Source organism: Lynx canadensis, chromosome D3 (assembly GCF_007474595.2).
Source record: "Lynx canadensis isolate LIC74 chromosome D3, mLynCan4.pri.v2, whole genome shotgun sequence".
Taxonomy (NCBI): Eukaryota; Metazoa; Chordata; class Mammalia; order Carnivora; family Felidae; genus Lynx; species Lynx canadensis.
The window spans coordinates 77,914,501-77,928,578 of NC_044314.2; the positions used below are offsets into that span (position 1 = coordinate 77,914,501).

At 41.6% G+C, this 14,078-nt stretch overlaps 2 protein-coding genes across 2 annotated transcripts in view; both read left to right on the top strand.

The window, feature by feature from the left end:
* The window catches only part of LOC115528106 (citron Rho-interacting kinase-like), a 31,794-nt gene extending 26,065 nt beyond the window's left edge, over window positions 1-5,729 (top strand). The window contains exons 5-6 of the mRNA XM_032595474.1: window positions 4,269-4,411; window positions 5,658-5,729. Of these exons, the coding sequence (XP_032451365.1) occupies window positions 4,269-4,411; window positions 5,658-5,688 (174 nt within the window). The 3' untranslated portion in view covers window positions 5,689-5,729. The remainder of the gene's footprint in view (window positions 1-4,268; window positions 4,412-5,657) is intronic.
* LOC115528104 (citron Rho-interacting kinase) overlaps window positions 5,676-14,078 on the top strand; it is a 131,117-nt gene continuing 122,714 nt past the window's right edge. Inside the window, exons 1-2 of the mRNA XM_030335930.1 lie at window positions 5,676-5,751; window positions 11,873-12,076. Coding sequence (XP_030191790.1) covers window positions 5,734-5,751; window positions 11,873-12,076 — 222 coding nt within the window. The 5' untranslated portion in view covers window positions 5,676-5,733. The remainder of the gene's footprint in view (window positions 5,752-11,872; window positions 12,077-14,078) is intronic.

Consider the following 14,078-nt stretch of genomic DNA (forward strand, 5'->3'; position numbering starts at 1 on the left):
ACCATGCCTTGGTGAGTGCCATTTGGGTGACCTGCAGCTGGTCGTTGCGGGCAGGCACATGTCTCATCCATCCGTGGAGGATTATTGCCTCTGTGCTGACGGACTGGTTACCCTCTGGCTCTTTGTTGCTGGTGATCTCGTCGTGATGGTCAGAAAGGCTGTAGGTAGTCATTGAAAAAAACGTCAAGCAGCAGGAGTGTTGGCTGTATCAAGGGCACCTCTTGCTGTAGAAACTTTTCATCCGCTTGAAGCAGGGAGCCACGTTGTCTCCACAACTTCCTCAGCATTGGGTCTCAGTACAGTGCTGGGCTGGCTGCATCAGCCACCCCGGTGGCTCCTTAAAAATGCAGGTTTCTGGACCTCACCCACAGTCACTGGGATTTTTAACAAGCTCCCTGAATAACCGGTTGGGGTGAGAATGAAACCGACTTTACCCTTTCATACTGCTTAATGTTCGCTATTTTTCATTCCTCTAGAATTCCAGCTCCATGAAGGCAAAGGACTTTTGTCTGTTTTAGTCTCTGCTGTTTTCCTTATATCTAGAATAGTGCCTGACACATAGCAGGCACTCAAAAAAAAAATTTTTTTTTTTTATGAATGTGTTTTTTTCTGTTTTTCAAAAGCACCTCCCTGGGTGATTCTGATGGACAGGCAGGTTTGACAAGCCACATTTTGGGGGTATCAGTGCCTCACCAGGCATCTCTGAGTAGTCAAAGTCCTGGACAGAGTCACACTTTTGGACAAAAGCAGATGCTGTGAATGGGTTGTCTGGGACAGCCTGGGTGGTGACTTTGGCCTTAAATGATTTATTGTGTTCTTCTGACCCTGATGTTTAGTTCATAGCAAGCCATCTGGTAAGGAGATTTAAAGGCTCTTCATTTGTGACTTTGTTTTAAAAAATTTTTTTGTTTATTTTTTGACAGAGAGAGCGCGAGCAAGCTGGGGAGGGGCAGAGAGGAGGGAGAGAATCCCAGGCAGGCTCCACACCATCAGCATAGAGCCCGACATGGGACTCGATCTCACAAACTATGAGATAGTGACCTGAGCCGGAATCAGGAGTTGGATGTTTAACCAACTGAGCCACCCAGGCGCCCCTTAATTTTTAACTTTTGATGATGCTTTTGGAGCCTCTTGCTTTGGTACCATTTTTAAAAGTCCAGAGGTGTTTTCTGAAAGTGCCCAAGTCCTGTTCTTTATGTCTAAGCTTAACAGCAAGATGATTGGTTAAGCTTGAGTTGACCACACACAAGCCCTGTTCCCCATTTTGCCAGAATGAGCGACTGTACCCCAGCAGGATAGCTTTGGGATAGGGATAACAGATTTACTCAGTAAATGTCCAAATTAAGTTCTCTAACGGTGGGCACTTGAATTTTTAGGGTGGTAATGTGGGATCGTGTTGGTGGCTCAAGCCTGATTAGTTCTTTGATAAGGACCCAGTCTATTTAGGGGTTTGTCATTTCGTGTCTATTTTGTCCCATGTTGTGGAACATGCTGCCTCGCAGCTGTTGTAATTTTTGTCACTTGTCTTTCCAATCAACCCTGGTTTTGAAGAAATGAAAAGTTGTTTGACTCAGAAAAGACTGATCTTAGTTTTGGTGGGGATTTTCAGCTCAGGAAATTGGATCTTCTGAATAAGCACACAGAATACATATCTTTTTGCTTTTAAGAGATGGTTCTTATTTTCTGAACTATTTTACTGGTCATTACAAAATAGAGTCTTCAGGAATAGTTGTGAAGTTGTGAAGTATTACAGAGCGGTCAGTTTGTGAGCTCCTAAAAGTTGCCAGTGGGTGCTATATGTTTGACTTTGTCATCCTTAAACTTACAGCCATTCTATTTTTAACATCTTTTTTTTTTTTTATAAAAAGTTTTTAAAAATGTTTATTTTTGAGAGAGAGAGAGAGAGAGCATGAGTAGGGGAGGGGCAAAGAGAGGGAGACGCAGAATCCAAAGCAGGCTCCAGGCTCTGAGCTGTCAGCACAGAGCCTGACACGGGGCTCGAACTCACAAACTGCAAGATCATGACCTGAGCCGAAGTTGGACACTCAACCGATTGAACCACCGAGGCGCCCCTATTTTTCACATCTTTAATAGAGCCAGGTTAGAAAGTTTTTAACTGCGATGTATCGTCATAAATATGCATTGTTCCTATTTTAAGATGTTTCCGTTCTAAAAGCATGAGTACTTCTGTTGTTACTGGTGATTTTTGGGGGGGGAGAGGGCATTTAAGACCTTTTTAATGGCAATATATGTTTAAATTTTTTTTTTTCTTTTTCAACGTTTTTATTTTATTTTTGGGACAGAGAGAGACAGAGCATGAACGGGGGAGGGGCAGAGAGAGAGGGAGACACAGAATCGGAAACAGGCTCCAGGCTCCGAGCCATCAGCCCAGAGCCTGACGCGGGCTCGAACTCACGGACCGCGAGATCGTGACCTGGCTGAAGTCGGACGCTTAACCGACTGCGCCACCCAGGCGCCCCGGCAATATATGTTTAAAACAGATATAAAAATTAACATTCACTGACATAACTAGGGCCTGTGGAGAACCAGGTTGGGATGAGTGGGCGAGCTTTAGGCAGCCAGGTGGCTCCTGTGGGTTCTTCTAGGACTGGGACTGGTAGCTTTCAGTCTGCTGTGAACTTTGGGGCAATAAAGGCTGCATTTTAACCGCCACTCCTTCTACACTTCACCCTTCTTGCTAGTTCATAAGTCATTTTTTCCCCAATAATTACAGTGCAGATGGAACCTTACTCTTCAAATTGTCCAGTATCTGGTTGACTCTGTGCTCCATGCAAGATGCCACGTCAGTGGGGGAGACTCCCAGGTGACCCAGAGCCCTTGGGGAGGACATGCAGGTCACTGGCTCCTCCAGGGGTCTCTGGGGTAGGGTTGACTCGGTGCTGGGCAGAATCTTTACTGGACCAGCCTGGGGCCTCTGCGGAATGTACAGATGCTCCATGTCTCACTCGACTAGAGCTTTCTTCTAATTCTGGACCAAAAGCAAACAGGAGTTTGGAGGAGGAGGGAGAGAATTCACATCCCAAAATTGGCTTCTGGAATGCAGTAGTTGGAGAGATTTAGATTTTTTTTTTTAAGATGTTTATTTGGATCTTGCCTCTTTCCAGAAAGGATTTGAGACAACTTAAAACAAAAGACATTATAGTGTGGCTCACAAAATGGGAAATCAGAGCAAAGGACGAGAGAGAGCTAAGTAAGAGTGGTCGAATGTGTCCCCGGCTTCTCCCAGCCAGGAAAGGATTATGCAGCGAAGGTCGGGAAAGGAAGACTCCTGACTGGCAGTTGAAGACCCTTGTTGGTGCCAGGCAGGGTGTTGCGAGGGAATTAGTCTTATCCTCATTTTACAGTGGATGAAACTGAAAGGCTGAGAGCTTAAGTCACCAGGCTGCAGTTGTAGCCACCAGGCAAACCGGCCTCAAACATAATTAATGTATATGTTACAAATGTACTAATTTTTTTATCATAAAAAAGAGTTGTACTTTATCCTGTATGTCACTTTATATTATCATGGGCAGCTTTCCACGGCAGTATGAATAAAGGGAGTCTGTTCATTTTTCATATCTACATCTTCTCCCATGGTTTTAGATATGTCATATTTCAGGAATTTCTTAATGATGGATATTTGGGTGATTTCCAGGCTTTTTCTCTCTCCTGCGTCACAAGCAATGCTGCAGTGAATCTGTGTGTCTATTGATCTACAAACTACTATAAGTTCCTGTAAGATAAGTGGTCAGAAGTGGATTATTAGGTCAAAGAGTATATATTTCACATTTAAATTTGTAAACAGACATGGTCAGATGACTGTTGCAGGAAAAGGTTGTATCACATTTGGTGCACCCTTCCTGTGTTCTGCTGGTGCCGAGAGAATACAGAAGGGATGCCAGAGGGTTTGTTGCCCTCCAGCAAATTTCCATCTACACTGTGTACCGAATCCTAGGGAATGTCTGGGGTGTCAACTTGGGTGGGTGGGTAGGTGAGTGGGTGGATTTAATTCAGCTTTTCAAGCTTACCTTGCAAACACTGTGCGGGTGTCTGGACTAGTCTTTCATTATAGTGATTCTCTTGGGTATTGGATGTAATTTCCTTAGGGCAGGGATCTCATCCTACGTGACTTACAATATGTCTCTCACATCTTGGTTGCTTTGTGGAGATGTTGTAATTATAACACGTCAGGCAGCATTTTGAGGCTCTAATTGAGACATTCCCTTTTGGGGTGTATGAAGAATTAATAACTTTGGTATTCTATACAGGTCATGGAATATCAGCCTGGAGGGGACTTGCTGTCACTTTTGAACAGATACGAGGACCAATTAGATGAAAATACGATTCAGTTTTACCTAGCCGAATTGATTTTGGCTGTTCACAGCATTCATCAGATGGGATATGTGCATCGGTAAGTGAGACTCAGGTAGTATACTGAGAATTATCTGTAATCACCTAACAAGTCCCACAGTAGAATGAATGAATGGATGAACGATTTCAGCATCAAATAATGCTCCCTCCAAATTTTAACCAGTCTTTTTTTTTTTTTTTTTAAGTTTGTTTATTTATTTATTTATTTATTTATTTATTTACTTACTTACTTACTTACTTACTTATTCATTCATTCTGGGGTAGAGAGTGAGAGAGAGAGTGTGTAGGAAGGGGCAGAAGAGAGGGAGAGAGAGAGAGAATCCCAAGCAGGCTGTGCACTGTCAGTGTGGAGCCCGATGCGGGGCTTGAACTTGTGAACCCATGAGATCATGACCTGAGCCAAAACTGAGAGCCAGATGCTCGACCGACTGAGCCACCCAGACACCCCCAAATTTTAACCAGTCCTAACTATAATGGCTGAAGGTGTATTTTCCAAAATGGCAGACCTTTCAGCTTACTCATTCAGCAGTGAAATAGATCTATAATTATAACGTTCTCAAGTTTCCTAATAAGATCTGTTAATGTAGCTGATAAGACTGAGAACTCTGCGTGGATTCCTCAGGTTACATGGTAGAAGAACTGAATTTGATTTGCAGAAGGAACTGGCATACCATGTAGGGCAGAAGCCCATGGAGTTGTACTTCTGACCTTATAGAATTAGTTAGTAATTCACACAGGTGTTCTACCCTCTGTTGAAAAATGTTTTTTTGCATCCTTGCTCATGTGACGTTTTATGTACCTCTGAGAATGTTGTGGGAACGGAACCACAGTTAGGCCAGGAGTCATGAGACCTCAAATAGAATCGCAGAGTTTTTCCATTGACTTAGCTACATGACCTTAGGCAAATCCCCTTGTTGCTTTCATAATGTAAAAATGTGTGTCTCTAGGAGAAATAATCCATCTAATAACTTAGATTTATTCCTTTCTCCTCCCTTCCTCTCTCCCTCCTGCTCTTTCTATTCCATCTCCTTCCCTTTCTCCTCCTCTTCCTTCTCATTCCTCCTCCTCCTCCTCCTCCTCCTCCTCCTTTTCCTTCTTCTCCTTCTTTTCCTTACTTAAATTTGTTTGCAGAATGTTTTGCTTATTATTTATATCTATCAATCAGGAGGTATGTACAGCAGGACATAGACCTTGAGATTCTTGGCTGAATTGATATCCTAGGTTAATAGTTGCTTGCTGATTGGCATGGAGAAGACAATACTAATTTGTGGCCCTGATTTTCTTAGAGACGTCAAGCCTGAGAAACATACTCATTGACCGAATAGGACACATCAAGCTGTGGATTTTGGATCAGCGGCTAAAATGAGCTCGAATAAGATGGTAACAAAATGGAGCAAGATAGCTTAATAGAGATTATGCTACAAAGTGTTCTGTGGTCCTTGTAAGTTTGGAAAATATGGGAAAACTTTGAGCGACATTTTGGAATCTTCATCTGCCAATATATGGCAGGATTTCTCCATGGGTGGGGATAGGGGGATAGGAGCTGTTTCCCAGACTTACTTGATCTTGGCACCCTTTTATGTATAACATCTGTTAATACCCTACAAACATTTTTAGGGACATCCTTAATAGTTTGGTTAAAAGGGAAAATGCTTATTTTGTTTTTCTTTTCATTTTCCTTATTATAGATTGCCTTCTATCATCTTCTTTATCTCAAATTTCTATTTCCTATGCAGCAAAATTGAAATAAATCACTGGCACATTTAAACAAATATCCTTAAGCATTAAGAACCTACTGCTGAAAATGTATTTCCATGTCCTGGATCTTTGGTAAAAATTACGCTGTATTCCGCCTGCTAAATAGGAAGGCAAGAGGGTATCTGCTGAGACCAAGAGCAAGGATACTTTAGAAAAAGATGACAAAGTAAAAAAATATATATAAATTAAAAAAAATCTAATAAAGTTGGTATATACTAAAGTGTGAATTTTCATGGCAACTATGCAAAAAAAATGGTAGGTCTACGAGAAATCAACTTAGACTTTAAGACTTATTTTGCAAAGGAGTCATTTGGTGACCTGGACAAAATTCTTAGGAACTTGGCATTTGATTCTTCTCAGTAAAATACTGATTCTAGTTAAAATGCACAAATTCAGAGGTTAGGGAGGTATTCTTTAAAATGCCCCCTTTCCCTCCAGCCTCTAAGAGTTAAGTCCTCATGAAGGGAAATATGTAAATTTGCCTTTTTTGCTCAAGTTCCTTGGAAGAAAGATGGGTATTGTTAGGTTGATATTAGGAAAAGGCTTGGGGTTATGTTAACTCTTTGCACTCCAGGGGCTGGCCACCCTGTTCTGCAGACCTGAGGATTACTTGAGATAATTTGCTTGGTGTTCAGATCCTTGGAGAAACAGTTCTCCCTATGTGCTGGTTCCCCTCCTCCCAATTATGTTCTTGTAATTGATTCTACTTGATCATTACAATGAGAATTAGGTTATAGGATCAAAGCATTTTATGTTTTAAAAATTATGTGCAACTCAGAAACAGGTATGAAAACTTAAGTTTTGAATTTAGTGGAATAAAGCAGAGGAAAAAAGTTAAGTAATGCGAAGTTTTATCATCTAGGATTGAAAAACTTGTACGTTGCATGAGTGACTGTAATGAATCATGCATCTAGAAATAAACTGAAACATAGGTACATAGTCTAATAATTGAAGCATAGGTACATGGTCAACACCACTGACATTTTGCTCTGGGTAATTCTTTGTTGCAGGGGGCTATCCTGTGTATTCTAGGATATTTAGCTACATATCTACTAGATGCTGGTAACACCCTCCCCTCCAGTTGTGAAAACCAGAAATCTCTCCAGACAGTGCTCAGTGTTTCTTGGGGACAAAATCACCCCTGGTTGAGAACCATTGCAAGTCAGTTGAGAAACATCAGAAAGCTTATTAATGAGAGCCAGCACTACGTGCTTGCAATAAGAAAATCTACTTGGAAAACTAAATTGTGGTCCAAAGTCAATACTTGGTAAATAAATGGGAATAAAGTAAGGCCTGATCTGTGCATCTGGAATCACTTTTTTCAGAGCCCTTGATGGAGAGACTGGACTTTACTTCATTTCAGATTTCTGTTTTTTAGGGCTTCAGACTAACCCTTTTCAGTTCTTCTAATTGGAACAACCATCACTTCCGGGGAGCCCTCCAGGGTCACTCAGGTTATTTGCAGCTCAGTGCTCAATCCCTGATTAGTCTGGTGAAGGAAAGACGGCACTCAGTCCAACACATGAGAACAGTCATCTCCTCTCTCTTGGAGAAAGAGTCTCCTCTCCAGAACTTTGTACTTTAGGGCCAGAATGTGACAAGCACGTAGGATGGGAATTTTTAGCATTGTTTTCAGTGCAAAGGCCCTTTAATTATGGAAGACCAATAATCTACAATCTAGGTGAAGTTGAGTATGGATATAGAATTATACTTTTTTTAAATATATTTTGTATTTTGGTGGGTTAGCACATGTTTCCTTTAAGTAGAATGTTTCCCTAGGTGAAAAGGGGGTTCAGAATATTTTTTGTACTCAAAATATACCATATATAACCTACATTTACTGAAATTTATATATGTTACTCACTGAAAATCAATTAATCTTTCCCTACTGCTCACAAATATTATCTATGAATTTTAGGTATTTGTGACTCTTAGATCTGTAGGGTTTTCCATCTTCCATTGTCATTATTCCAAGCCGCTTAGTCAGAATGTTGCTTTGGAGTATTCTCCTTACTAACATGGGGCCATACTGCCTAGAGGTTTGGCTGTTGAACTGAGATATGCCTTTGACCTGCTGTGTGACTTTGGTCACCCACCTTACCTTATTAGAATCTCAAAGAGTCACAAATGGTGAACGCTTCCAACCTGTCTCTTTCAGCTCTCACACAAACATTTGTAAGGAGATTGTAAACAAAGAGCAGTATAGCATGTTAAGTGTTAATCAGCCTCATTTAGTGGTTGGAAACTCATAGGAGATAGACTTTTTTGAGATTTATGTAGGAGTGAAAAGCTTTTATTCCTTTTCCCCAAGAGGAACAACATAGTGAGATACGCCCCCCATCCCCCCTCCTTCTGCAGGCGGATGTTTCTGCCCTGGGCAGCTACATGGGGAAAGTTAGGTTGAAATAGTTTTTTAAAAAGGCATTTTTTTTTAATGTTTATTTATTCTTTGAGAGGGAACACGAGCAGGGGAGGGGCAGAGGGAGACAGAATCCGGAGCAGGCTCCAGGCTCTGAGCTGTCAGCACAGAGCCTGACACAGGACTTGAACTCACGAACTGTGAGATCATGACCTGAGCCGAAGTCAGATGCTTAACCTACTGAGCCACCCAGGCGCCCTGAAATAGTTTTATGTTTAATAAGCATTTTAGGGGAAGGGGATTGGGAGGAGGCAGATGGTGGTTTTCTTACTTCTCATCTGCTTTCTGCTTGTAAAGGAATCTAAGTTAATCTACCCCTTTTTTTTCTTGCCTTACTGTCTCTATTTCCTGAAATACAACTCAGTTTTCTGTCTCCTAGTCATTTTCTTATTATCTCCTGCTGAATTGGTGTCTTTTCTTCCTTATCAATACAGTGAAAATTAACTAGTTAATTATCAGATGGTGTCCTGTCAGGCAGGCTGGCCCACAGTACATGGCTCCACTTTTAATATCTCACCCAGATTAGCTGGCTGTGAATTGCCACCAGAAGAGAGTGAAACCATCTTGCAAAATCCTTGTCAGGATGGTGGTGTTACGTGTTAAATGGGTTTAATGTGCTTGGAGGCCGGTAGCTAATGGAAATTTAACAGTCATTAAATTGTCATTAAAAGCCTTTGTTAATTACTATTAAGTACTTAATATACTTTATGTCAGAGATGTCCATAAGGGAAGCTAGGGATATTTTCCTTAAAATTTTGAAAATTATAAAGTGATTAGACATAAATGTGTATAATCACATATCTGTTAGAGGGCAGTAGTTAGGGAGTTACCTGATGCTCTTGGATAAGTCTAATCATGAGTTTGAAAATGAGGCATTGGTGACTTACGCCCTTTGCTGGGTCATGCTGATAACGTGCCCCAGTCCAGTTCCTTTCGACTCTTTGGTTGTGAACAAGTGACCAATCCCCGTGCGCTGCAAACAAGGAGAACTGAATATTTCCAAACAATCTAGTGTGATAATAAAATAAAACCCAGCAAGTGCAAGCAGTGCATGTTTGAAGATTGCATATTAATGGTTCTGCAAGGTAATTAGGCATAAAGGGTAAGCGTTTAATCAGTGATGACATTGCAGTTTTTCTCCTCTTGTTTTCATATTTAAAAAATACTTTTATTTCTCATTGTCAGTATTGAGGGTTTTTTTAAAAAAAAATTTTTTTTTTCAACGTTTATTTATTTTTGGGACAGAGAGAGACAGAGCATGAACGGGGGAGGGGCAGAGAGAGAGGGAGACACAGAATCGGAAACAGGCTCCAGGCTCTGAGCCATCAGCCCAGAGCCTGACGTGGGGCTCGAACTCACGGACCGCGAGATCGTGACCTGGCTGAAGTCGGACGCTTAACCGACTGCGCCACCCAGGCGCCCCTTGAGGGTTTTTATTAAAACCCTGTAGTTTAATCTGAATCCTGTGCTGAGCTTATTAACATTTACATACACATTAAAAGATAGATAGAAGTCTTCACCTGTTGGGATGAGCACTGGGTGTTGTATGGAAACCAATTTGGCAATAAATTTCATATAAAAAAAAAAATAGAAGTCTTAGCTCAGGCTCCCCAGCATTGAGGCTTCCTCTTGACTTAAGCTACTTTCAATTCCTCAAGCGTAAGGTACCCTGTCTTAGACCGGATGTGGTATCCTTTCTCCCCACTTTTGTCTATCAACAATGGCCTTTGGTTTTCTTGGGCGGTATGACTGTCCAGCTTTCCCAGTGGGTACTCGCAGTGGAGATTCTTTTTTTTTTTTTTTAAAGATTTTATTTTATTTTTTAATGTAATCTCTACACCCAGTGTGGGGCTCGAACTCACAACTCCGAGGTCAAGATTTGCATGTTCTGCTGACTGGGCCAGCCAGGCGTCCTCCCAGTGGAAATTCTGTTGCCCAAAGCAACAGATGACTGGTGTAAAGAATAACAGCATCACACTGCTGTCTGGATTTAGGGTTTGGAAAACCTATGGTGGGCTTGAGAAAAGGGGTGAAAAGAGAAGGAGTAGGGAGAGTGGGTCTGTTTCCTAAATCGTGGGTCTTTGGGGCAGAGGAATGGACAAGGTTAAAGTTATGAGCTGGAAGAGCTTGGGTGTCTGTCCCTAGAGAAGGGGACTAAGTTTCTGGTCAAAACAAAGCAAAGCAAATTGCCTTTCTTAATATAAAGCCCAGCCTTAAAGGGGTGTGGCCATACCTACAAAATATCTAAGGTCACTCGGGGGCACTCGACATCCTTTAATAGGGAGAAAGTTCGTTTCTGCCCATGTAACTGCTGATGTGAGAGAAACCTCTTTAAAGGCAGGGCTATTGGACGGCTGTAGGATTATTGGTCAACACAGTATATGACTAACATCAGGCCCTTTCTGTGTTGATAGGGAAGAAGTCAGAGAGGTGATCCTTAGCCTTCAAATTTCATGGCTCAGTAAGACTTCAAAATAATTTTGAAGGCTGAAAACGTTGCTGACTTCCTCTGTTGTCTAGGAAGGGAAGGAGGTAGGGGGCAGAAAGTCTTTTATCGGGCCTCATTTCAAGAAACAAAGGACATGTAAACACTAAAACAGTCGGAAGGACAAGTTCTCAGAAAAAAGGACAGTTCTTTAAATGGGATATATTTAGCTTTAGAAAAAGACCTACTACATTGTCCTAACCTTTGCGAGGGTTGGGTGCTTGAGTGCCACTGGATTGGAGGGCTGTGGATTTCTGAACAGCGGGGAGGCAACCACAGGAACAGGAGTTTGGGGTGAGGGAAATGAACTCATTAACATTGGTCTCTGGTGGAAGATACTTATCATGTCTTGCCCTGTGGGTGGCTTGAAGTAGGAATGTTGATTCCAAATATTTAAACTTGAGATACAATGCGTTTGCAATATCGTGTTGCCCCAGCTAGCTGCCAGGTTTTCAATAATGGGTATATAGATCTTATAGATTCGTCTTTAGGATTTATTATCATTTTGCTGTTTTCATAAGTAAGAGAAATACTGTGTAACATGTATCAGGAAAGACACCTTCCGTTCTTTCCCCAATTCTCATTTGTGTAACCAAAGGGCGTATATCATCAACAACTCTTGCCCTTTTGCCTTTGGATTATATTATGTACTTTTTTTTTTTTTTTTAATTAGTAAATCGTTTGCATTTCCTGACAGCGTGCCACTTGACAGAAGGTTTAAGTGCCTGGGAGAATAGTAATCAGTGGCAAATCAGCCTGTGTCTGAAACGTGGCTGTTGGCAATCTATTCGAGAATAATTGAAAGTTTTGCTGTGTTCATTTTGCTTATGGGTTTCCAGGTGAACGCAAAACTCCCGATTGGGACCCCAGATTACATGGCCCCTGAAGTGTTGACTGTGATGAATGGGGACGGAAAAGGCGTCTATAGCCTGGATTGTGACTGGTGGTCAGTGGGAGTTATTGCTTATGAGATGGTTTATGGAAGATCCCCATTCACTGAGGGAACGTCAGCCAGAACCTTCAATAACATCATGAATTTCCAGGTAAAGAGCCATTAGTAGATTTTGAAGTAATATTGAGAACTGTCATTTAAAAATGTACAAGTGAACCTTTGTAATGTAAATCAGTAGTGCTGGATAATAACAACAGCAAATACTTATAAAGCACTTTGTGCTAAAAGCTGTCCTAAGCGCTTTAGTGATTGTGTTTTATTGACTCTCAGCTGCCAGTCATTGTAAGCCTATGCCATTATTTTAGGTAACGTTAAAAAAGAAAAACTGTTGCCAATTAATCTATGATATTTCATTGGTTATAAAATGCATTTTTATTTCAGTGCTGTTAAGGGAATAACTGAGTCCTAGACTTTATGAAATAGGGTTCACTGGGGCGCCTGGGTGGCTCAGTCGGTTGAGCGTCCGACTTCGGCTCAGGTCATGATCTCACGGTCCGTGGGTTCGAGCCCCGCATCGGGCTCTGTGCTGACCGCTCAGAGCCTGGAGCCTGTTTCAGATTCTGTGTCTCCCTCTCTCTCTCTGCCCCTTCCCTGCTCATGCTCTGTCTCTCTCTGTCTCAAAAATAAATAAACATTAAAAAAAAATAGGGTTCATTAACTCGGCTAATCCTCAAACAATGGAAGAGGTAGATATTACTTCCATTTTACAGATGAGGAAACCAAAGCACACAATGGTTAAGCAAGACCATCTTGCCTAGAATAACACAGTCAGTCTGGCTTGGAAGTCCATGCTCTTGATGCTATGCTATGCTGTTTCTCGGTATGACTAGCTATCGAATATGGCAGGAGAATTGAAATGGGGGCAGAAATTAGAAATACAGGAATGTATATGAAGTAGAATTAAAACTATTTTCTAATAAGTGTATATTCTAGTAGATTAAGCCCATTTCTCTTAAAAATTTTTTTGTTTATTTTTGAGAGAGAGAGAGAGAGAGAGAGAGAGACAGAGTGTGAGTGGGGGAGGGTTAGAGGAGAGAAAGGGATACAGAATCCGAAGCAGGCTCCAGGCTCTGAGCTGTCAGCACAGAGCCCGGCGCGGGTCTCAAACCCACGAACTGTGAGATTGTGACCTGAGCCGAAGTCGGACGCTTAACCAACTGAGCCACCCAGGTGCCCCCCATTTCTCTTTTTTTTAATGTTTATTTAATATTTTGAGAGAGAGAGAATCCTAAGGAGGTTCTACACTGTCAGCACAAAGCCTGACATCTGGCTCAATCTCATGACGGTGAGATCATGACCTGAGCCGAAATCAGGAGTCGGACACCCAGCCGACTGAGTCACCCAGGTGCCCCTATTAAGCTCATTTCTTTAGGATATGATAGATATGTATGTTTTAGTTTCAACTGAAAGGAAGAAGAGACATTTCAGTTTTTTTCTAACTCACCCAACTTCATCTTTCTGGAATGCTTAATGTGTATTTTCATATTGTATAATACATATTTTATATGCTTAATACATATATATATATATATAACTTATTATTCTTGAGTCTCCTCTTGAGTTCAAGTTTTCCCTTAGATGATTCTTGGGGCCAATTTATTTCCTTCATTTCAGTTCATTCGTTCAGTAATGAGAGAATGGCACCAGGCACGGTTAGGTACCAGGTTTACAGTGTTGAGAGAGCAGAAGGCTCTCTCTGCCTTCTTTCCCTGTTATTACACAGAAATCACAGTGCACTGTGTTTGTGTAGAAGTAGATTACGGGGTGGGGGGGGGTGGTGGAGCTGGGCAGTGATCTGGTGGAAGAGGGGTGCAGGCTGGGGAGGGCGTTCTAGGCAGAGAGAACAGCATGATTTGTTCAGGAAGCTTTAAATAGCTCATCATTGTTGGACAGCAAAGAGTGAGATGGGGAGTGTAGCTACATGAGACAAGAGAGAGGACCGAGGTCAAATCATGAAGGATATTGAACTCTTGCAAAGGAACTAGGCCTATTGATGTGAACAAGCCATTTATTTTGGGAACATGCCTTTGGTCCAAAGTTAAGAGGGCACAAAACTTCCTTCTTTTAACAAAAAGAAACTTGCATATATGAGA